The sequence below is a fragment of the Coturnix japonica genome, chromosome 3 (assembly GCF_001577835.2).
Source record: "Coturnix japonica isolate 7356 chromosome 3, Coturnix japonica 2.1, whole genome shotgun sequence".
Taxonomy (NCBI): Eukaryota; Metazoa; Chordata; class Aves; order Galliformes; family Phasianidae; genus Coturnix; species Coturnix japonica.
The window spans coordinates 49890230-49915119 of record NC_029518.1 but is presented as its reverse complement, the minus strand read 5'-3'; the positions used below and the strand labels follow the sequence as shown (position 1 = coordinate 49915119).

At 40.7% G+C, this 24890-nt stretch overlaps 2 protein-coding genes across 14 annotated transcripts in view; one reads left to right on the top strand and one right to left on the bottom strand.

Moving 5' to 3' along the window:
• On the top strand, positions 1 to 24191 carry LOC107311664 (vacuolar protein 8-like). 2 transcript variants are annotated; one of them, XM_015858382.2, is made up of 14 exons: positions 1 to 873; positions 3733 to 3852; positions 4772 to 4891; positions 5683 to 5802; positions 8847 to 8969; positions 9910 to 9992; positions 11161 to 11286; positions 12061 to 12106; positions 13040 to 13173; positions 16318 to 16446; positions 18492 to 18606; positions 19396 to 19530; positions 20023 to 20148; positions 21041 to 24191. In XM_015858382.2, the coding sequence occupies exons 1-14, from the start codon at positions 648 to 650 to the stop codon at positions 21160 to 21162; spliced, it is 1725 nt and encodes a 574-aa protein (XP_015713868.1). In that variant the 5' UTR covers positions 1 to 647; the 3' UTR covers positions 21163 to 24191. The 2 variants fall into 2 exon arrangements, with proteins under 2 accessions (XP_015713868.1, XP_015713870.1); XM_015858384.2 differs by lacking the exon at positions 11161 to 11286.
• MAP7 (microtubule associated protein 7) overlaps positions 22749 to 24890 on the bottom strand; it is a 101357-nt gene continuing 99215 nt past the window's right edge. For 10 of the 12 annotated variants that reach the window (XM_032443632.1, XM_032443628.1, XM_032443626.1 and 7 more), the window contains one exon: positions 22749 to 24455. In XM_032443632.1, the coding sequence (XP_032299523.1) occupies positions 24436 to 24455 (20 nt within the window). In that variant the 3' untranslated portion in view covers positions 22749 to 24435. Of the gene's footprint in view, positions 24562 to 24890 lie in introns of all 12 variants that reach the window. The other 2 variants (XM_032443629.1, XM_015858377.2) reach the window with 1 other exon arrangement.

The window sequence follows — 24890 nt, the reverse complement described above, 5'->3', positions numbered from 1 at the left end:
TGATTTGCAGAGTCTCACTTGGCTGAGTTAGGAGTTGTTTGCCCAACAGGGTTTTTGTTCTGGTCTACCAAAAACTGGAAAAACCTGTTAGTGTACAAGTTGTTTTGGTTTTTCTTTTTCTTTTTTTCCCTCCCAGTCTCCCTCTCCTATTGGCAGTTACAGCCTGTACACACACACACAAGGTGGTGCTTACCTTTCATGTGGAAAACTGCCTTACAAAAACTGAAGTTGTTTTTTCATCACCCCATTGCTTTTCTGGCCTCATGAAGACTTTGGTGGATACCCCAGGAGTTAAACTCTGTTCTCCATGGAATGGAGTTTAGGCCGTCATCTTATTTTTCTTCAAGAAAAGGGAGGGTGTCTGAGCATGGCTCAGGTCCAGCCTTTTCAGTAATATTTGATAGACTGGGAGATCCACAATGAAATCAGCTTTGTTGCGCAATGTAGCTTTTTGGTTGCTGAAGCTTGTCTCCTTCTCAGCAGTTGTGCATAGTGTTGTGCTGACATCTGTAACACCAGACAAACACCAAGGCAGCACGTAAGTGCAAAACGTGGACAAGTTGGGGAGAAATTTTTTTTTTTCCCTTCTCTTTCGTTTTCCTTTTGCTTTGTTTTGTTTTGTTTGTTTCTCTGCTGGTGGAGCAAGAATGGGTCAGCTGTGTGGACGGTGCATGCAGCTGCTGCGTGACTTCATGGCCTTCGTTCAGAAGATATCCTCAGAGCTGGTGCGCAGCATGAAGGAATGCTTAGCTCTGATAAGTGACTGCTCGTGCTTGAAACAGAATGGCTCAAAAACTAGGCAGCTGTACAAGCCCATCCTGCAGCCTCATGAGCGGGTGACAGCACAGGAATTTCTGCAGCGAATTGAAAGAGGTAAGAGCATTAGGTTTTTGAAAGGATCGTGAAAGGGGGGCTGAAAACAGATTCCCCTCTGAACTGCTCTGACATGGCATAGTGGTGTAGGAAAGGACAGAGTGGCAGGACATTTTCTTTGTGTATGCAACATCAAGAGCTTGAGTGGCACAACAGTAGGATTCAGGTAGAAGTGGCCTGTCCCTTTCTGCTGTGCCACTGCTGTTAAACATGACCTATGTACGTATGTTTCATGAAAGCAAGTCCTTCTAGTAACTGAAGTTAATTTTTTTGAGTCAGTCCTTGAAGCAAAAAAGCTGGGAAAAGGGCTGTGTTAACACTGGGTGCTACAGGAGCCTGTTAGCAGGAAACAGCAGCATGGTCCTGGCTGAGTTGTTTACATACATCTACGGTCTGGTGCGGAGCATCTGGAGCTGCACTGAAGGTGCTTGTGCTGCACGTGGGGAAGGCTGAGGACACCATGGCACAAGTGCCATTGGGCTCAGAAGGCTTCCCCAAACTCAAAAAAACTGATTTGCCAGTATGCACTTTTGTGTACATGTACATTAACTTGTTTAATTTCATTCCTACTGTCACAGAATGTCTCCTTGGATGAGTGTGTCTTGTCAGTTGTCCTACCTGAAAACACTCCTTGTCTCAGTCTTGAAGAGGGGGCAGTTGGCTGTTGGATTTTTTGCTTTGTCTTACAGCTAATTGCATGCATTGTGTTAAGTTTAACAACCTTGGGCTGATGGAATTAGACAAAATTGCATATCCTTCTTTTTTCATTTCCATACAGGGTGCAGGACACCACAAACCACTCTTTCTTTACTTGCCTTCTTGTGACACAAACTGAGAGAGACATTTATTCTTGATGTAACACAGATAAAGTTGTTTGAAATAATCTGTCATGGAACAACTTTAGGAATGATTGTTGTGATGCTGACTGAAATACACAAGGATTAGCCTCAGCTGATGTCCTTACTCTTTGAACACAGGGATTTCATGCTGTTGGTATATTTAATTAGTGTGCATTTGAAGCACTGGCTAAATACCAACATCTATATCTGAAATAGGACTTTAACTTTCAGTTTTGTTTGCATTGAGAATCTTCCAAAGCTGAACATTTTCTTCCAAAAGCTAACATGCTCCTGACCATTTATGAGTGTCTTGACAGTAATAACCCTACTCAACTAAGAGATCAGGAGCAAGTAAAGAGTGATCTGGGAGCTGTAAAGGGCCATAATGTTCTCATAAATTTTTCCAGATCACTCTTTCCTCTCTGAGATGGGTCCACAAAGGTCAGTTTGTCCTGGCTTCTTAGGAGCTGGGACAGAGCAGCAGGGAGCCTTGAGCTTCTGTGGCAGTAGCGTGGAGGTGGCCACACATGCTCTTAGGGAGGTCCCAATGTTTATGATAGGAGATACACAGCACCCAGGAAGGACCAAGGTTAATTCTCTGAGTGGCCAAACTCTGCTGCCAAGATAGGTACAGGAGCCTCAGCAAGAGAACCAAGATATATACATCTTAATTTAGCACTCACTCGTGTATTTTATTCTGAGATGAGCAATCCCATCCTCATATTTGGACAAATTATATTAAGCAGAGAACCAGCATTTGGAATTGAGTGCAAGGAAATACTTTTGTGATTGGTCATTTTCATTTGTTAGCTAGGTCATCAGGTGAAGATTTTGTGTGGCTTTTTCTTTACCATTCTCCTAAATAAATATGCACGGATATGTGAGGGATTCAGGTAGTCTGTTTGTAAGGAAAGGAATTAAACTACATGAACAGATCCTTGTTTTTTTCTCAATGTTTCTTGCACACACTGGTGGCTAGTCCTTCCTTTTGTGTTTATTGTTAACTATTAAATAAAACTATTATATGAAGCAGTTCTTCTGTGAAACACACTTACCTAACCTTGAAGGTAAGCATTTGCTATTCTTGTTATGTCAGCAGTTTCTAGTAGCTTGAGATATTGGCTGAGTTTCACACTGAGTCATGAAAACCCACAACCTTCATATCCCTCACATCCCTGTTATCCCATGCAAAGAAAAGTAGCTAGGTCTTGTTTTTCACAGAGATATTTCAATCTTTAATGTACTGCTTAAATCTTGTCTAAAGATGGATTGTATACTTGTGGGCTCCACCAGTCAATATTTAGTACATTACCTTTTCAACAGTTGATGCTGATGAGCTCTGGATCAATGGCCTTTTTTTCTTCCTCTTTGCTGTTCGATTCCACTCACTGTAAGCACATAATGCACTAACTTACAGAAATCATGGATGACTGCTATTGCTTTATTCTTGATGGCTATTGCTGAACATCTGGTTTATTCATATCATACTCAGGAACAGGTAGATGCATGCTAGGAATTTGAGCCTGAGGCAAACCCATTTGCAATCCACATTGATATTTCCTGAAATCCATTATTATGATACAAAAAATAGAAAACACAGCAAAACCAAAAAGTAGTAAATTAAAAATATGTTCTTGTTCTATTCTCATAGCTAAGAATGCCATTTCCAGTTGATACATTTTAACAAAAACCTTCTGTGATTCAGGAAGCAATAGGAGTTTTATGGAGAAGAACAACACCTGCATTTATACTGGATAGCATAAAAGTGTCTAAAGGTTATAATTTATCTTGCATCCAATCACTAGCTTCAAGAATTTTAAGAGGCACTGCCAAGGACAGGTTATTCTGGGTTCATTTATTGCTGCTTCTCCTGGAAATATGAAGAGTATAGATAGGCTCCATGGAGCTGATTCAGTACAAACACCCTTACTTGCTTGATGGGCTGTAAACTTTAATTTCTTTTTATAAACTATACTGTTTCAAGTGTAATTAAGTCTGTGCTGTAACTGTATATCTTTAGGTTTTGAAATGTCACCACTGGGAAAGGACCCTCTGGAAGCCTTGAGGATCTTGGCTTTTTCAGAAAACCCAGGTCTACAGCAGTCTGCTGCCCTCTATTATTTGCATATGAGCCAGCACAGTAAGTTGTCTCAATGCCTTAGAAAATTTCGATGTGATTATAAATAAAATAATATTTTCCAGCTGTGAAACCTGCTTTGATTCATTAATCAAAGCTCTGTTTTGTATTTTGTTTTTTCCTGCTGCATTTTTTACCAGGAAAAAATGGAAGTGCAGTCATTGCCATATGGGCAGAATCATTCTGGGTTTTGCTGTGAGGAGATTATCTCTCATGATTATAAAAATTGTCATTTGTGTTGAAAACAGATCAGCAGACTCCACAGTACCTAGAGTCAGTGTATTCTGAATCTCCTGAGAGTAACATACAGAGAATCTGGTGGCAGGAAGTGGTCATAGTGATCTTTTAAGGTTTTGCAATGTGTGAGTTTTTGGCAGAGGACAAAGGCCTCAAAGCCAGGCTGTAGTGGAAACATGAAGGAAACATTCTGGTTTATACCCGCTACTCCAAGGGAGCCACTGCTTGGCTTTTGAGGCAATCTGTGGACAACTGGAAGTCAGCCTTGATATGCCAAATAAGATTCCAACAAGAGTTTGGGTCCTACATAAAGGCAGAAATACCAGCAACCAGGAAGCTGTGGTTTATTTATTTATTTGCTTTTTAGAATTGTACCTCGAGCTTTATTCTATGTATTTTTTTCTGGCTAAAAATGTGCAGTCTACTCAACATGAGGACCTGCTATGAGGTGGAATGACTTGTTTGGTAGCAAGGCGTGTTGGGTTCCTTCCCTTATTTTTTAAGTACTTGATTATTCAAAACCTTCTCAGGAAACTTGGCCTGTTTTGCTTGTAGCAATGTAATTTAATGATGGAGAACACCACTCAGCCCATTTATAGTAACAACTCAGGCCCAAGACCAAAAAGTGAAAAACAAGAGCAATGTGAATGATGAGACTCCTGAGCATTTTCTTTCACTTCTGCAGTGAATGTTCCCCTACCAGCAGAGCATCTGGAGCCCTTCTATGCCTTACTACGTTCTGCTGACCTGGAGGTGCAACAAATGTCTTCCTTGTCCCTTGTCAACTTTTTGCTGGAAGGAAATAGTGAGTAATTAATACCGCATTTCCCATTCTGGTGCATCTCTTCTGCAGGACTCAGTACGGAAGAAAGGCACTTTTCCATAGTGAGGCTTACACATATCCAAATTCCCTTTTTTGTGTTCTAGATAGGACAGATGTGAGTTTGCTTGCAAGCCACATATATTCTGGATGTTAGGTCCCTTGAGCAATGCTGTATCACATGGCAAGTAATCTTGAATCTGTTTGCAAAGACTGTTAATTTTTTCTCAGGCTGGTGTAGGAATATCTGTACTAATCTTTTTCTTGGATTGAGAGTGCACTTCCAAGCAATGGATACAGCTCTCAGAAACAAATTGCCTATGAGATGATGTTCTGATGAATTACTGACTGTCTTCTGTAGCTTCTGGGTCCCATTTAATTGAGTTAGCATCTGGGAGCTGCAGAATACACATCACTGCTTACAAATTAAAAATATATTTATAAAGGTAGACTTCAAGAGATGGAGAGCAGATGAGAAAATTGCGAACCTATTGGAAAGCTGCAGTTGCAGTTTCCAAAGTGAACTGTGTGTTTGAAAATAGAATTGCTGGTAGAAACTTTTGGAAGCATCAGAGTATCTCATACACTCTTTCTTGAGTCTGACAATGAATCAAGCAAACCAATTAAGAGATTTTAAGTGCCTTTCAAGCTGTTTCTATATTAGGGCTATTTTGCATGATCAAAATATAGACCCTAAAGGAAAGATATATTCTTTTCACAAAGGCTTTAACTACTTACTTTCTCATTTGTCCACTTGTTCATGAATCTATGAATAGTTGACAAGGAAATGGTTGTCCAAATGGGTTTACTTGAGCCAATTCTGGATCTGCTTGAGTCAGAGGATCCCACTGTCCAGTGTAATTCCTGTGCCTGCACAATGACTTTGGCTGTTTCAGGTGAGTGTGCTGTTCTTTCCCCTTATCCTCTGCAGTGAATCCATTCAACTTGTGTGAAACCACTTACTTGCAATTGGATTAAGAGTCAACAGATGTCACATTGGTATCTTTTTGGCTTTGTTCTTTCACAAATTCTTGAGATTCTGGTGAAGATCTTCTTGGTGTTTCTGGCCATTCTTGTCTTATGATTACAAACTCTTTTCAGATTTCCAACCTAAATATATTAATGACTACCGTATCTTAATTAGTGTCTATATTGGTTTTTAACTTCAATATTTCTCCCTCTTTGATGTCTGTACCAATGAAGATCTTTCATTTTACTAGAACGAGAAAGCCAAATTCTTTTCAAGACTCCTTTTTTAAATGAGACTCTCCATTTATCTTCATAGTCCTTTTGGGTGTAAAGCATCCTTTCCAGAAATGGAACATAGCTGTTTTGCAGTACCACAGACCTCAAGCATTGTTACAGTCAGAAGACTTGCATAAGTGCTGTAGGAGTTTAATTTTGAATTTATCCCTTCTGAAAGACAGTGACAAGAAACATGCAGTACTTCAGCTGGGATCTCACCCGTGCCATCCATTGTGACATCCAGGAAAATCTGTGTGTGATACATCTGATGATAACATTTATGTCTTTTGTGACTGCATTACAGCGTCATTGTCATCCTGCAACTGATTTATCATTTAAACTTTATCCTCCTCTGCTGCTATTTTGTGTTGTCACCAGTTTGTGAAAGGACTGCAACAAAGCTCAACCACTGTTAACAAAAGTCATTGTGTTAGTCTGGCTGATTCTACCTTTCTCATACTGCATTGTTCTTGTATAAAGAATATGTAAAAGCCTGCTTAAAACTTATAAATAATGCTTATTTCCCTTCCTCTCTTGTTTTTCTACCAACTTCCCCCCCAGCATGGGAAGCTGCCACCTGATCTCCCCGGAGGCTGTTAAAGGCATTGTGGATGCATAACTTTCTCACTTAGGTACTTATATTGTGAAGGGGGAGCACATAAACAGGATCCAAGTTTATTTCAAGTTTGAGATTCCTGGGCATAGGAGGGCTTTTGTTATCTATACTTTGTGGAGATTTTCTCCTGAAGACCTACAGAGGCAGATCCTTCCATCTGTTTTAAGCAGTGCACAGAGAAAGGGGTGTGTCCTTGGGAACCTAAAGATGTTAATTAGTATTGAAGGCCCTCTGGCTCTCCTTGATGTCTCAGGGAACCCTCAGCCACTCCAGCTGCATTCTCTTTTGAGGATGGTTACCTAATACCACTGAACACTCCATAAGTTCCAGTGTACTTTTGAGCACCAGTAGATCACGTTAAGCATTCAAGGAACTTCTAGCCTGTGTAGGAAATCATCTGCTGAACATAAAGGTACACAGTCCCACAGATACATAGGTTGGGTTGCTGTCTGGGACTTAGCTCAGTTTTGAAGATGTGTCTCAATTTAACTAGGATTTAGATGGACTGGATCCATTTACTTCTTTCTCAGAATATATTTTGCTGCCACAGCAATGAGACTAAAGCAAGAAGCAACTTGCTAGAGTTTACTTTAACTGTAACTCATATGCCCTGATATCTTAAAGGATCTGCTTGAGAAAAGAATGTTCCTCAGTCATGACCTTCAAGTCTTCCATTCATGCTCTAGAATATTTTTTAAAAGATAAATATGGAAGCAGAATAAAACTGGAAAGATCCTTTAGATTGCTTTGAGGTGATGAAAACTTTAAATCCGATAGTGGCAACGTGTCTTAACTCTGCTGCAATATGCATCCACAGCTGTGTACACTGAAGTTGTTCAGCAATGTGACTGCAAGTTAGACATGAACTGGGATACCCCGTACTTAGCAGCTGCCAGAAATAGCCAAAAACAAAACAACAAACAAGCTCATTTAGATTAAAAAGATTTGAAGGTCAGTTGGTTCCAATACTGGCATTTATCCACACAGCAAGAGGACATGTGCACATCTGCAATTATCTGTTTCAATCTGTGAGTAGAAACAATCAGTTCTGGGATAAGAACTCTGCTCAGAGTGGATAGGAAAAGAACTAAATGTTCACAGCAAGTGTTTTGGGAGGCCATGTAGCTAAACAGAAAAGGCTACAGTGAGCGCAGAGCACATTCGAAGTTGTGCTGTCAGGAGAATTTTAAAGCACACAGACAGCAGAACGTGGAAGGAAGGAATTTATAAATGTAGGTTTCCAGGTGGGTAAATCAAACCCAGTTTGAGTAGATGTCAGTGATTCACCTACTTTAGAGTAGTAAATGAATACGTGGTTCCTTTCTAAAAACACACTCCGGGACACATTGTTGCACTGGCATCAGTAGAGGAACTGTGTTACAAAGGTTTTCTTCTTCTCTGGAGATGAATTCAAGACCTGCCTGGACACCTACCTGCAAAGCCTGCTCTATGGAGCCTGCTTTGCAGAGTGGTTGAACTCGATGATCTCAAGAGGTCCCTTCCAACCCCTACGATTCTGTGATTGTGTGATTTTGTGATAAACAGATGGGCCATGGAGATGATAATTCAATTGTACACCATGGTGAGATAGTGAGAAACAACAGGTTTCCACTGTGTAGGTACCTGTTGTGGTTTCTCCACTCTCCCGCAGTGAAAGTCGGTGCTCCAGTCACTCCCAGGCTAGAGCAGGGTGCCAAGCACGTGTGCCATAACCTCCACCAATACAGGCTGCAAGAGCTCATCCCACCACTGCAGGCTCCCTGTGTGTGTGTGCATCAGTCCCACAGTATAGAATGGTTCCAGGAAAAGATGTTTTTATTCTCATAAGTCTCTAAGTTAGTTGTCACCTGAAGATAATATTTGATCCAAATCCTTTCACATTTCTTGCTTGCTTGTGTTTCATGTTTCTCTTGGCAGAGTTTCAGAGACTGGCCATTGTTTAAACAGTCTATAAATGTACATACATGAATAATACTCCAAAGAAAGCCGGTCCTTCCATCTGTCCTGCTCCTTACTCAGTAAGAGGATACTGTGTGGCACTGTCTCATTTCTTTCTTACTCTGATTTTTTTTCCCTCAGAGTCCAACCGACTGGCTATTGGCACTGCTGGAGGAGTTACACCTTTACTGTCTCTTGCCAATTCCTATGATCCTAGAGTGCAACAAAATGCAGTTGGTGCTATTCTCAACCTGACACAATCAGGTACTTCCTGACAAACGGTTTAGCTAACGTTGCTGAAAGAAAATTCCTCAGCAGTAGAAAGATACATAAGTTGAAAGTATTAAAGCAAGAACAAAAGCTTATCTTCACAACAAGTTATTTGCTTTGCATATTGTATTCACGATACCATAGGCTGATTGTTTCAGTTTGGCCTCTCCTTAGCTAGTGCAGACCCATTTTTACTTAGATCCAAAACAGAAAGTCTAGAACTCAAAGAATTAATGTGCAAGCAATTAAGATATTAAAGAAACAGAAATAATAATTTATTAAAGAGATATTTTGGTCTAAAAAGCTATCAGGAAATCTGGTAGTACTTTGAAGCAATCCAACAAGGATTAGCCAAATTTATCCTGCAAGGTCAAGCTGTGATATTGTTTAACTTGTATCTCTAACTTTAGCGTTGGATGATTCAAAACACACATGACACCATTATCCCACACAGCCAGATGATACACTCCTAAGGGATATCTTATTTCAGTACAGTAGGGGGAATGATTGGCAAGAACTTCTACAATTGACTATTACACTGCTGCTATTATTGTTTGTTTTACATGGAAATCATGTGTGGTGAATATCATGCTTGAGATTTGCCATATTCCCCACCAAATCAGATTCTCACAGTAGGCTTAGCAGAAAACCAGCATAGGTTTAACCAACCAGCCTAGGTCATTTTGCTAAAATGCTACAGTCTTACACCAGCTCTGAATGGTGTGCGCTGATGTTTGAATAAGCACAATCACTCTATTGTGCATCTCTCTGTTGAATAATGTGAAAGAGGGAAGGGAAAGTTAGGTGGAAGTTTGGTGGCTCTGCCAGGCAGTAGGGTTGGAGCTTCATGATCCTTGAGGTCCCTTCCAACCCGGGTTATTCTGTGATTCTGTGAAAGGACACAGTAACAGAACTTCATTTTTTTAAATGGCAGAGAGGATCCAACTGGTCTTGTGCAAGGAAGGAGCCCTGCCAGTTCTCACCTTGCTGCTGGAGTCCCCTGACTCAGAAGTGCAGGTATGGCACAGTTCAGATTTTCTAACAAGGATAGTGTGACTGCAGGGAGAGCACAAAGCACAGAACTGGGAAATGCAAAGGCGGAGGGAGGGGAAGGCTCTGCAGAGAAGCGGAATTACATGTGAGTGCATCTTGAAGGAATTCAGCTCAGTCAGACAACATCTATTCAAAGCACATGATTTGTTTAGCTCCACAGGGGGTTTATTATATCAGTGTATACTAATGCAGTTGTGATACAGCTACCTTTCTGTGTCTTTTGGATCATCAGATCAGCTGCCGATAGGCCTGCTCTTCTGCTCTTCATGCCTCCTTTGATCTTCCCCTCTAAACAATTCTGCTAAGTGTTTCAGAAGGCATAACTTGCAAAGAATTTTTTTCTCATTGTTTGGGATGTCTGGGAAATCTTCTTTTTTTATGCTTACCCCAGATATGTTGTATTTCTACACAGTTAACAGAGTTGCTCCTTGATTTCAAGTATTCTAATGAAAAACTATGAGTCCGATTTGTAAACCTGAAAGTCAACGTGTTCATTCAGTTTGTCTGAGAAGTACAGGATTGTTTCCTCCTTGGCTCTATTTAGTTGTAAATGTCAGAAGCGATGGAGCCTCTGGAACTGCTTTCTGCAAACTCTATCAGCATCACCTACTTCTCTTGACATTCATCTTAAAATTTCTTTCTCTGCAGTTCAACCTGTTCCTTCTAATTATACCTCCCAAGTACCACATGTTTTAATATATATAATCTTCCCTGGAACTAATGTTTAAAACTTTTGTAAATTATCTCTTGGTATGCTAGGGCAGTGACAACATTCATCTCCAATCAACCAGTGTGAATATGCAATGCAATGTAGATGAGCTGAGGTAGTTGTCAGCCGAGGAGTAGCTGCAGCAGTACAGGACATTCCGAGGCGTCGTGGAGCTTGTGGGTTTGTGCAGCGTGCACTGCTACAGCATGGCTGCTGTTGTAGTAACAACAGATATTGCATCACTTTTCCTGAGCCCACTCAGGCTATTATCAGGTCTACCTCAGAACATACCTGAAGATGAAAAAGCATTGCATAGTCTTCAGCTCTCACTCTGAGCATTTCTCCAGCTCAGTTTTACTCACTTTAGTGTTGTCATCACTGTGACCACCACTCTCCCTGTTTTTTTCCTTTGGCTCTCCGCAGTATTATAGCTGTGCTGCCCTAAGCAACATAGCAGCCAGCGCTCAGCACCATGAGGCCATGCTGAGAATTGGTGACAGATTCCTGCTGCGCACACTCATCTCTCTTCTGTCCTCCTCTGTGGGCAAGGTAAAGTTGCAACCCTCTTTACATGAAGGTTTAGCATCAGAGCACAGCTATAAAGTCAGGCTTTCAGTTTCAGTCTGGCACACTTCTGCTTACTTACTGCGCAGATGGCTCTATGACATCTTTCCCACAAGGAAAGACACACATTAAAACATGTAGGTTCTATGAGGGCAACGTTCGGAGAAAGAAAAGGGAAACATTAAAAGACCTGGACACTTCCTTTAGGCAAGGTGACCTATTTTCTTTAAACTTGAAACTGCGTATGAAGTGCTCTGTCCAGGCTCTTGTACCTATTATGCCACTTCTCCTTTTTTCTTTCTCCTTCCTTGTGATATCCTTAGCTTTGACTGTGTGGCTTCAAAGAATAACATCTAGAAAATCTTGCTTTGCTTGGAGCCTCTCTCTTAAAAATCTTCAGCAAGGTTCAATTCAGGATTTAAAGGGTAAAGCCTTAAATTCTGTGTTGTCTCTCCTAGTTGGAAAGAAAAAGAAGCACAAGACAAATTCAGTCTGTATACTTTCCTATAATTGATTTGACATCCCAAAAATAATCCAAAAAACTGAACTCCGTCATCTTTTCCTCATCAACAACTTACTGAGGGGAGGTTGAAACAAACTCATTTAAAACATAATGGTTTAAAAACAAAGGCCCAAAATTTGTGCTCTGAAGATAGCTTGCCAGTGTTGTCACATTTATTTTGAGTACAATAGCCAAGAACACGCATTACTGAAACCACGCTTTTTTTCTCTGTTTCTTTTTCCCTTTGGCATGAGAAGGTTTCAAGCCAGGCATGTGTTTGCCTAAGAAATTTGGCTGCTGGGGGTAAGTAACATGTCACAGATAAATAAACTACACCATTTCTTTTCACTCTCTGCCTTTCGTAATGAGGAAGGTGGGTTGGGAACCTTTCCCATTAGAAACAGAGACGCCCTCATTTGTGTGTTAGTCGGATGCTGCAGGAAGAGGGAGGTTTGGTGTGCACTCAACCAAACCTGCCCCAGGCAGCAAGGGGTAGTAACCAGAGTACCCAAAGTAAGGGAGCCAGCACATATCTTGTATGCACGGGGCCTTTTGCTCCCCTCCCCATTTCCCAATCATTAATCTTGATTAGGACAGAATGTCTCCTGAAATTGCTGCTTCGGTGGGGCCTGCCCTCTCCTAAGGCATGAATCTCTCATTAACCATAATTCTCTCTCAAGCATTTGTCATCCTCTTAAAAAAAAAAAATCCAATCCTGTTAAGTACCCCAGTCCATTTCTACAGCGTACTCTGGAGATGAAAGCAGAAGAGCTGCATGTTCAGCACTAGAGTCCTAGTGCCCAGAGTAGAGTTGTTCATCTAGAAATTGTGGAGGCACCTTGTTCCCAAGCAGTCGCAGTGACGGTGGGGCAGGAAGTAAAGGCCTTACTCTTTGCTCCTTGTTAGCTTTGGTCTTTGAGGTTGCAGGGCCAATGTTGTAGGACTGTGATTGAGACAGGCAGTATTCAAGCAGGTTTGTCTACTCCTTCTACAGAGTTCTAGGCCAATTAGTTGCTCACAAAATGCTCCTCATCTTTTCTCACTGAGGTTTAGACATAAAATGAAGGGTGTCCAAAGCTATATGCTGCTCTCAAACCTGTATTAATTCTTGGTCAGATGAGCCAGACCAAATGAGGTTTAGTTTTCATAACAAAATACCAAGCACTGTCCCATCCCACAGAGATTGGGTTGTCCTCTCTAATGTCCTCACATTTCATCATCATCTTCTCCAAACAGCAGAAGCACAGGCCGAGCTGGTTGCTAAGGATGTCCTGCCCAGGTTGTGCTCTCTCCTGGTGTCCAGCAGTGAGGATGTGAATCGTGCAGCCGTCGCTCTGCTCTGGGTGCTGTCCCAGTACCCACACAACCAGGTATGGCATCTCTTCCCCTGAGAGCCAGAGGGAAAGAACAGTTCTGGCCTGCATTAACACTGTTACAGCATCCTATGAGTTGTGCCATCCTAACCCTTCCCTTTGCTGCCCCAAATGATGAGGCTTTGCCTACTTCAGCTGCATTGTCTTAACTCAAGGAGCCTGTCTGTTGTGGGAAGCTGGGGATCCCATAGTTAATTGGATCACCTGTGAAGAGGCCCTGGGGAAGGAAAAGGTGGAGATGGAAGTCAGATTGCTTGGCTGAGCAGACACCACCTTGCACTCCCTGTGATCCCCTCTCTCTGCTGACAATCTGAAGACTTAATCTGTTTTATTTTTTTAATTAGACTCGAGATAATTGAGAAGTCCCTCAATCTTTAGCTATTTCACCAGAACTTTCTTGTGTCTCTTTGTGTCCTTAGCTACAAAATGGTTTCTTTGCCCATTTTCAGGGCAAACACTACCATTCAGCAGCATAATGCCATGCAAACACATGAAGAACTCTGGCTGAAAATAAACTGCAGCAAACAACCAACACAGGCACACCTGCTGTACTTTCATCCTCCACATGAAACACCAAATCACTAAGTACTGACAGATATTATTATTATTTTTAAACACGCTTTTCCGTTCTAGTAATTAAAGGCATCCTTAGGAACACGGCTATGAAAGGTTTTTGATAGGTAGCTTAAGCTAACAATAACCTCATGGGAGAGCTGGAGTTTGGGCAGATAAAGGAAAAAGGAAAAAAAATAGAAAAAAAAAGGCAAGAACCTTTCCTGTCACACTAACGTAAGCAGCAGTGACAGCCTCAGTGAACACAGCTGGGCCCAAGTGGGGCTGAGACTTGGAATTTCCCCAGGGCACTGGAGACCTGGTGCCTCACATCCTGTTGCATGTACATGGCGCAGTATGAAATGAATTGTGCCTCCTCCAACTCAGGGACATGATGGAAAAATTGGGAAAGCTCAATGCTCACGGAACCACAATCAGAAGGCTGAGCTTTCCAGAGCTTTTGTGCAGGCCACATTAGCACCGCATGTCCTTGTGGCACATCAAACTGCCTCCTGCAACTGAATGCAATTTGATCTCAGCAAGCTCACTGCTGAAATATCGCTGGGGGTGATTTGCACAGCAAAAATCCAGTTACATCTACAGGTTTATTTCAGTGAGCAAACAGGGCTGTCCCCAGGGAGTGAGTGAAGCCACGTGCTCTGAGGAAAGGCTGACCTCTCCCTCCCCAGGCCTCCCCATCTCTATGGCCTGGATTTTCAAGGCCTTTCAAAGTTTCTTTCACTCACTCAGGCTGAATTCTGAGAGTCTGAAAGAGAGACTTCTCCATGGGAACAGCTGTTAGGAAACAAACCACCACACAAAGCTAACCTTTACCACCGAGTCAAGTGATGCTTGAGTTACTGCAAACGCTGCCAAGGATACAATAATTCAGGATTCATCTGCCCTTTCATTACCATGAATGAAACCTCCAGGAATGCTTCATACTAGCTCTCGTCCCTTCCTTTTGGTCACTGTCCTGGCTGCTGACAGTGATTCCCAGAGAGCACTGAACTACTTCTCTCTTATAGGGGAATTTTATTCAGTTCTCCGAAGGGCAACTGAGCTCTAAAACTCCTAAGGAAAGAGTCAGTGTCTGTGGGAAATGGCCTTTTAAGTCACATTCCTTTGAGCGAGGATATGTCAGCTCCAGGTGATGCTGGTGACTTTCCATTCCAGGCACAAAGAGCTTTGCTTTCCCATCAAGTTACCTAACAGGATAATATTTAACTTGGCAAGCACTGTCTACCCAAGGATTTTGAGCATAGCATTGCAATTCCAAGCACAGTTCCTGCTGGAGTGCTTTTCCTTGCTCTTTTATTTTGAATCCGAGGAGAAGTTAGGTCAGTACTCACTTGAACCACCCAAAACACTCGTACTCAGAGTTCTCTCCTGAGCCTCTCATGCTGTGCTGGACCGAGCCAACAAAGTCTGGATCTCAGCCACATGCCTGCCAAGGAGGCTCAGCAGAATTCAGAGTACTGTCACTTGCTGGCATAGGTCTAAATAGATGGAAGAAGCTTGGCAGGAAAGTCATTACATATTGGAAAGTTCATTTAAAGTCTATAGACAATTTCCTCCTTTCTTGCTGTAGCAAATTAAATAAGGGTACTACAGTCAATAGGATTACGTAGAAAAGAGGACACATAGTCCAAAAAGCACACAAAGCAGTCATTAGCGGTAACTGAATTGGATAATATAAAATTATGTGATTTCTGCTTTTGAGGACAAGTAAAAACAGATAAACTTAAAGCCATGCCTACATATAAGATTCTTTAATGCTCTGAGTTTTGCCATAGTACTGCCTCTTCCATCTACTTCCACATAGACATACTTTGTCATTTAACCCATGCAAATAGAAGGTGCACGTTGAACTTTTAAAAACTTCCTTTTGTGCTGCTTCAGTGGTCCTGAAGCAGACTTTCAAGTTAAGAATTATCCTGTTGTTTTTTTTAATTATATATAGGAACAGTTGTTTGTTTTACACCAAACACAAAAAAGTCTCAATTTCTAAGTAACACAACTAAAATAGTCAGCTACTAATGAACACAAGAATTACATGAAGAACAGATAGAAAGAAAAAGTTTGCCAAGAGGAAATCTTACACTGCTTTCAACTGTAGACCTAACCCAAATCCTGCTGAGGAGCCTACCTGGCTGGTGATACAAATCAATTTAACATGGGAGGAAAGCTACTTTCAGGGGGGAAAAGGTAGTTTCTTTAAAATATCCATCAGTGAATAGAGAAACGTGTTGTCTCAGAGGATGCTGTTCAGAGCACTTTACTGAAATGATGCCTGATCACAAGTTGGCCTAAGATGCTCAGTCCGTTACTGTTGGGTAAGCTGCCGGGGTGCTTAAAGACATGGCGCTGCTGCTGTTGCATCCCCACAAACTTCCTTTGCTAGTCACGGGACATTATTTGAGAGAAAGGGCACTGATCACAACCACTTTGCTGTTGGTTTAAATGAATCAAGTAATGCTTTTCTTGCAGAGCTAAGTTCAGTCTGCCTACAGTTTGCTTCAAAGTTTCTTCACTGTTCTTGGCATTGTCTGTGGGGGATGTAATGGAAATTCTGGTTGCTTTTCTCAGGATGCTCTGGTGTGCACTGAGCTACTGCAGAGCCTGGGGATGCTCCTGTCATTGCACACAACAGACCCTGTGATTGCTGGCCATGCTGCTTGCATCATCAGAAACCTGAACCTTTCCAAGAACAGTACCGTGAGTACCGTTTATTTTTTTAACTGAATTACACCCAAGGAAGTTGCTGTTACACTTATAAAGAATCAGCATTACCCACTGACACGTTTTACTGTTATTACTTATAAAATATACACTAAGTATACTCTGCACAAAAGTGTGTTTATGAATAAAAGGACCTAATGTGTCATAACAAAAGTTATCTTTCTGTATTTTTCCAGTGCAATGGAAAAATGCTAAAGAAAACAAGAAGTGTCTGATTTTCCTATGAACGATACGCTCACCTAATTTGAGTGACCAAGTCATAGGTACAAAACATATTTTGAGCAAAAATCATTCAAACCAATTAAAGGAACCATCAGGAGAATCCCTGGTTGGTTAGAAACTGAATCCTGATTTCCCAGCTGTCACTCTTTGTATAGCTTTAGTTACCTGTTCACAGGGATCAGAACTAATCTCATTTCACTCACTCCCAATTTGTTAAATATGTTCCCAACTGCTGTTGTATATTTTCCCTGTTTGGCCAGGTACATGTTGTGCCAGGTTACTAACAAGGCCTCTATCACTGACTTTGTTTCTACTGAAAGCCATACCTATAGATGCACTCCTCTGCTCATTCTCCAGCTACAAGTAGTTGCAGAGACTGCTTTGCTTAAATGTCTCTGGTGCCTGAAACAAAATCTTTTCTATCTGTGACTTACCTGATTTCAGGCTTAGGGACAGTTTTATCCTTCCTTTTTTTGCACTGTTAATTCTTATTCTTGCAGCTCTTGTGCTCTGTTGAGTTTTGTCTAGACTGGGTTAGGCTGAAGGACCAAACCATAGTACAAAATAAAGTTGTCCCTACAGCAAAGACTGTACTTGCACTCCTTCGCCCGCTCTCCCATGATGTAACAGAGCACTCAATGCAACTGGAAGAGATTTAAACCAGTCAAGGGGAAAACTTTGCTATATACAAACCTAATTAATAATGAGGAATGGAATGAACCTTTCAGCATGTCTTAAGCAGGGACTGGAAACATCAGTTCCCAATAAAGCTTTTCACTTATATTAGCAAGGATAGGAATTAAAATAGTCTTTATAGTTGTGAAATCAATTTTTGCAAGGAAATGCATTTATTCAAACTCAGGGCCCTCAAAAGTAAAAATGGACCATGCTTTCAAAATCTGCTTTATAAAACTACCACACTTGTCAGTTAGATTGTGTGACTTTATTTTGTCCTTGGCAGGGAGCTGGTTCATCTTCATAAAAGCTTTTCTGTGTGTCATGTAACGTATTTAGCACTCACTTCAGAAGTGAACTCACAGAAATGAATAGGAGTACCAGGCTTCCAAGGTCAGTTCTAAGACACATAAGAGTCCCTATCACAAGAGGGAAAAAAGCAGTGGTTTTGTGCCAGCAAGACACAGATTGGAGCAGCTTTAAAAGCAGCAGGATTGAATCCAGCTTCAGCTGCTAAGCAGCAAGTTAAAAAATTGCAAAATAAAATTAGATTACAAAAGAAGATTTTTTTTTTGTTGATGGCCACCTGAGCTCCCTCATGGAGTCATGAGCAACTTCCATCATTAGGATCTTCCTATGAGCTGGAGATGCATCTTCCCTAATTAAGTCCGGTGACTTGCTCAGAATTCATCCTTTGCTCTCAAGGGCTTTTTACCCTTTAGCAGGCTAAACCCCCTCTCTGTTTTCAACTTGGTATCTAAAACATAAACTCCGGTGTGGAGATATGCATGATGTTTGGGGTATAGCAGATGCAAACTGAAAAACAAGAGAGAAACAGAAATGTTTAATATGTAACAACTCTGCAGAAACAAAACTCATCTTTGCTTGTAACATTCCCTCACATTTCCACAGATCAGAGCATTTCAACACCAGAAAGCTCTCAAAGCCTCAGATGCAAAGAAAATGATCAGCTTCCACATTTCCCCCTGCTTAGCTCTGGAGACACTGACATTATCAGTGTCTTATCCCTTAGTATTGCAAAGAGATACTCAGTACTTCTGAAGCCCTTGGGCACCGTCAAAACACGATGGAAGTGATGAATGTTAATCTTTTTCTCATTGCAGAGAGTCATTGAAAGCCCATGCGTTGAAGGTCTCCTCCATACTATGCTTTCTATTGACATTCACGAAGACTCTCTTCATTATGTGACATCTTGCCTTGCTGAGCTGGCAAAGCAAGGTAGGGAAACAACCCCACTGTAAATGACTTCCTCTGAGAAGAGCACGATCCAGCTTACCAGTAGGTGACATTGGCTCCATTATTTGCTTTTTTTTCCCCCGTTGAACTGCTTAATTATTATTTTGTTAAAACTCTTTGTGCCAGCCTTCATTGCCATACATGACCTGTCTACTGTTATTTGTAATGTCACACAGTTTCTCAGCTGATTTCATGATACCAGAAGCTAATCTAAGAGGAGAAAGAGACTAAAATACCAAGTGTGTTTATCTCCTTGAATGTATTGCACGTAGATTTTATAAGAGATCCCAAATTACTGTGCCTCAGCAAACAGCTGGCCTCATGACACAGAGGATAAGCGTAAACCTTCCCATCTCACTCTGGGACTGGATATCATCTGTCAAACATTTCCTCTCTTGTAACTGCCGTGCAAGTGGTGACACATCTCATTTAGTTCCACAAGAGGTGCTCAGCAGCTGCTGGACAGAGACAAGTAGGCCAGAGTAAATCTGGATGATGCATTCTTTCAGAGCACAAACCCAACGATATAAAAGTCCCATAGGCTTTCTGTGAATCAAATCCATACACCCTACTGAGAGCACAACTTTAAGACATGACCATATTTTACAATTTAGAAATACTTATTGCAGAAGTTCAGCACTTATTGTGTTCCTCCAATTCTGTGAAAGGTTTCCTACTTTGACATGTGGGTTCTGGCAGATTAGTCATGCTCTTTTCTAGGACACTGGAGTTTCTATTTACAGACTACTCTTCTACCTTTTTGCCTTCTAGAAGGAGTCACGATACACATGGTCAAATGGATGAATGAACCCTTGACAAAGCGCTTGGTGAGGCTGGCTGGTAAATGGGAACACACCGAGACATCCTTTCAAGCTGCCTCCATCATCCGGCACATGATAGAACATGGTAACTGTCACACAGCATCAACTGTGCTTTCAAAGACACTCCTGGTTGTCTGAAGTGAAATGAGTCTTTTTCCAAAGCAGTTAACTGGAAAGTGCTGAACAACCTTTAACATTCCTCCACATGGTTACAACAAGTTCATTAGCACAAAAAAACCTCCAGTCACCCTTGAAATACAGGCTTAGCAGTGAAAATAGACCTTAGCGAAAGGTAGACTGTATGTTTTAAATTCCGGTGAAAGAGAATGAAGATTGCATAAGTTTAAGCAGCATGCACGGTCAGTGTGAGAAGCTGATCAGTGTATGTGTCTGTACATGCAGGAGGAAAGGACAGGCTCCCTGATAGGTGTAAGCCATTTACCATTCTCTGCAGTGACACAGGTAGTAGCTGAAGGCAAATCAGTCATTAACAATCTGAAGCGTCATTGCAATTAACAGTTATGAAAGTGTTTTAAAAAGCTCCTGCTGATCTCCAGTTATTCTTCTGTTTATGCAGAAAAGATGATGCTTTTGTTGAAGTACCACATCACTGAGATCCAGGCCTATCTCAGAAATTTTCTTACCCACCAAGAAGTTCGCTTCCAGCAGCTGGCCATTTCCACATTCTGCAGACTGCAGACAGGTATGTCTTCACCACCAGGCTCAACCTCTGGGGCATTGCCCGCTCCTAGCAGCAGCAAAGGCAAATCTTTGTCACATGCTGTCACCTACACTCCTGAACTGACAGCTCTGCTTGCCTAAGCAAACAGAAGAAGCCCAAGGGCAGCTGCTACCTTAATCATTTTATCTGTTTTAAAACAAGAACAAATATCTTACAATAAACGCAGATTTACTTTATTTATTTTTAACTTTTAGATCAGCAGGAAACATGACTGGGGGTATAGATGTCTGTTGTCTGGTATGAGGATGCATGGCACTAAGCTCAGCCTAAAAGCTTTTCAGCTTTAAAGTTGTAATTTATTTTGATTACGCAAATGCAAGAAGATCACATGGATAGCAAAAGCTGGAAAGCTGCATCTTTTTCATACGAAGTCTGTTCCTTAATATATTTCTCTCTTTAGTTCTGTTTTTTTAAGTACTTCAAGTTGAGTACAGATGAAAAATGCAATATGATAATAAATTACAATGATAATAAATATATAGTGTATAATTCCACAAATACAAAATGAGAGCCAAGAGCCTGATACATCTCTATGTGTATCTGCTGGACAGAATCCGTACTTAAGGGTGAATTTACCAGCTGAGTGAAACAGCTTTTGCCATCCGGATCTGAAATGAGCAGCAAGCATTCTGGAATGGTTGTGGGAATGAAAATTGAATTAGTATCCATCTGCTTTGCGTTGCAGAAAGATATTGTTCCACTTTCTGTATACTTATGTTATACTGTAGTAAGAAACAACTACATTATTTAACCTAAAATAGAAGCATTCTAAGCCCATGAATTAAAATGCAGGGAGAAACATCTGAACAGGGCAATTGCTGCAGCTCGCCTAACACTTGTTTTTCCTCTTCAGATCCAGAATTCTCATTAGCATTCAGGAAAAGCCAAATGGCCAAACTCCTCGAGCAAGTCCGTCAACAGACAGAAGAAACTCAAGAGCTCCTCAGGGCAGCAATTTGCCATGCAGACAGTTAATATTTAAACTGGATAGCTTACAAAAACTTACCGGATCCAGGAGCCTGAACTGTCTCATTGGTTCCTGTAGCTTAACCACTTCTGTTACTTGCAGTTTCCTGGTATGAACATGGTGCACATCACCTTTATTAAAGCAGAGATGTTCTGATAACAAGAACAGGACCAGGTCAAAAAGCAAAGACAACATAACAGCTGCAATGAAAGACTTGTGAAATGTGTGTATGAAGACAGAAATTGAATGCTAATGCCGCGTTAGTTCCATAGGTACTTTCAAAAGGGAAAGCGAACAAATCTGACAAAATTACATGTTGATCTTATACTCTGTTAATTCATTTTAAAAGAAGTGAGGGGACCAAAACATGTAATAGTCTGCTTAGCTGTGAATTCAACCGTCTTGAATTCATGATGTGTACTACAGGTTCAGACTGCTCCCACCTTCTCTTCTCGAGATGCAGTGAATCTGTCTCATGAATCTTCTTGCCAATCAGAACAGTATTTTTCAGGGAAAAAAAAGATACCATAACAAAGTCCACAGCCTTGAACTTATGTGGCACTGCTTTGGTTTTTGTTTGTTGTTTTTTTTTTGTTTTAATTTCTAGGAGAAAGCTAAACTATTAATAGTTGCCTACTACTACCACTAATTCAATACTCATCTCCAGCTGGCTGGAGCTTCTTGCTGGACTGGTGGAAATAGTGAAGTTTTAGGACAATTCAGTTGGCAAATCTCTGCTCCCAGGCTGCATGGTTTCTTACAAAAAAAAAAAAAGTACAGCTTTAGAGTTTTAAGAGCTGCTACTGGCTACAAACACGGAATACAAATTGAGTGAGATGTAGAAAAAGATCTGCCAGCTAAGATCTCATTGTAACATTTAACTTTGGCCCAAATCTCTAATCTGAGTTTAGAAGCAGGGGAGACATTGTATTTGGGTAAACAGTTCCTCACAGAACTGTTGACTCCAAAATTACAAATAACAAAACAGATGCAATAGCAGGCAAAAAGCTGGCAGTCATTCTATACTGCACTTATTACTGAAAACCAATATTCAGATCCTCCAGCGTTTAAACCCAGGACTTAAAATCTATTTTTTTTTTCTCATTATTTTAGACTCTCACACCTACATCGAAACCCATCCCGTAGATATTAGTTTGCTTGTTGGGTCCTTGAAAGAGAGCATTTGTTTTTCCCTTTTATTTGAAGCAAGCCTGGAATGAATATAATTATACATTGTTTTATTTGCAGTCCAGTGCAAAAACCACATGAGAAATGAAACAAGCTCTTCATCTCTGTGCTTTAAACAGCAAAGCGAGTATTCTGATGTCTCATAAAAATAGTCGAGATCAATGCAGCTTATGCCTGAGCCTAAACAATTCCTCGGAGCAATAAAAAATGAAGCTAAATCTTACTGGCAACATCTTTGTTCTGTTCGTAGCTGTAAGTAATCCTGTACTGATTTTTCAGTAACGTGATCAAAGGAAAACTAAAACCTGAAGAGGTTTTATGCATACCAGGAACATGACGAAGAGTTGTCCCATCACAGACTGACTCGTGCTTCAAGTACGCGAGAAAATCAAAGTAGAAACAGAAATATTTCAAACAAGTTTTATTTGGTACTCACATGCTATAAAGGTTTAAAGGAAAACTACATATTTTGGACACTTTAAAATATTGTGGCTATGTACATGGAAAATTAAAGAAAGCGAGAATGGAACCCAATTAATTTTACTGTGTCACAAACTATTATTGAAAGCATTCTGACTGAATAGCTTCCACGTATTCTGGCAGATAAGTCTCTTTTTCTTTGCTTCTCCATTGCTTTTGTCCCATCTCCTGTGTAGGATGAACACTTGGCAGCAGCAGAAAGTCATTTCTTCAAGAACTCTTCTGCTTTTGACTCAGAAGATTTCTTCTGCAAGCACAGACTTTCTGCACAGCTTCCTATAAGCCTAGATCAGTGCTCACTAAAGGCAAGTGCAGAAATCTGAGTGGCCATTCCCTGTCAGCACCAACCCCATAAACACCCTGTTTCCACTGCCAAGGATCTACTCAGGGACTTCAATGAACAACGCATCAAGCCCTGGTTGATGTTTCCAACTCAAATACCCCGTGAGTTCTGCCTGCAACAGCACAGTTTATCACAGCATAGAAAGATGCACAATGTTACTGTTCTGCTCAACAACAACCAAAAGTGAGGGATGGCATAATGATGGTAGAAGTAAGCATCAAACCAAAGAGAATGCAACCCGCATTGCTCCTCATATCGCTCAAATGATAGTGCATTATAAAAATCACACGCGGCATACAAAGCACAGACGATGACCATTTTCCACTTGCTCTGAAACGAGCAAAACCAAAAAATTCCCCAAAACCTGCTTTATCATCAAAAACTCAACTGATTTCAGGTTTCACACAGTCTTCAATTGTCTGATAAGGCAAAGGAAAAGTCTTCCATCATTGGGAACAGCAGCAATTTACAGGACTTAGAACAAGGTTTCTCCCTGTGCATGTGCACCCGCACGCACCTTTTATAGTACTGTGAACGTGAATGTAACCAAAAAAATAACCAAGTTTGCAGTACCATTTCATTACATTTTTTTCTCATTTATTCAATTAAACAATTTATTTCTGTACTGAACAAAATTCATAAATACGTCATCTAGGAGAACAATAGGTTTTCCTCTTGTCCATGAAAAAATAACGCTTTCACATTTTAAAACCTGCCTTGTTTTGTGTCTTTAGAGAAAACGTGAGAAGATCATAGTGACATCTCAATTTACACAATGTCCCCGTAGGAATTACATTTATAAGAACCTGATACAGAAGCCGATACTCTGCCCCCATAATTAAGAGTTCTCTGCAATAATATTTAAACCGACTGGTTTAAATAAAACACCTCATTAACTCTACTCGTAGAGCAAGGAGGTATTTAATTTTCAAGTATTAGAACCACAAAGTGTAAAAGATTCGTTGCCAATTTTACAATTACTCCTTTTAAACCAACGCCCACCTGAAAAAAAAGAAAAGGAAAAAATAAAGGAGTAAGTCCCACCACCCAAATCAGCCCATTGCTTTCAGATTCCAGTGTCTTGTGTCTTCAGGAATGCAGAAATATCCATTCACTAACAGAAAAAGCTCATTGGAAAAAGCCATATTAAGTAATGCACATGAAGCGTGATTTTTTTCTAGTGATGAAAGCTATTAGAAAGGTGATCCAAGTCTATGCCCATCGTTTCTTCTGCTGGTTTTACTAAAGTCCTTCCAGAAAAAAAAGATGCTCAAGAAATCTTTAAAAAACCTGGAGAGAAAAATAAAACACTCCTTCATTGCATGGAAGAAACTCCACTGACTGCAGAGATGTTTGTGTCACCTTTGGTTCTTCAGAAGAAATAATCAGATCACTTCTACAACAGAAGGCATCAGAAACAACAGGTCAGCAAAGAGTAGTAATGCTTAATTCTAAGTGCACTTATGCAAATATTTTATTGAAAGATGACTTTTTCTTATATGTTCTAGACAAGAGGAGGTAAATTAGGGTTGTCCAATTTAATTTCTTATGCTAATAACTGTTCACCCAACGTCTTTTAAAAGCTACAGTGCAATTCAGAAAAAAAATCTGCTGTGCTGGAAACCGACACTCAGTATTCGTGGCAGCAAGAACTTGATGAGGGAAGTCATTCAGAAGTTGACATAAAAGGCAGCTACCAGCTCCCTTTCAGCACACACATATCAG

Coding starts and splice junctions, on each gene's coding strand:
- LOC107311664 (XM_015858382.2), top strand. CDS start 648: ATGGGTCAGCTGTGTGGACGGTGCATGCAGCTGCTGCGTGACTTCATG. Junction 13,174..16,317: donor CCCAGTACCCACACAACCAG/GTATGGCATCTC, acceptor TGCTTTTCTCAG/GATGCTCTGGTGTGCACTGA. Junction 18,607..19,395: donor TGCTGAGCTGGCAAAGCAAG/GTAGGGAAACAA, acceptor TTTGCCTTCTAG/AAGGAGTCACGATACACATG.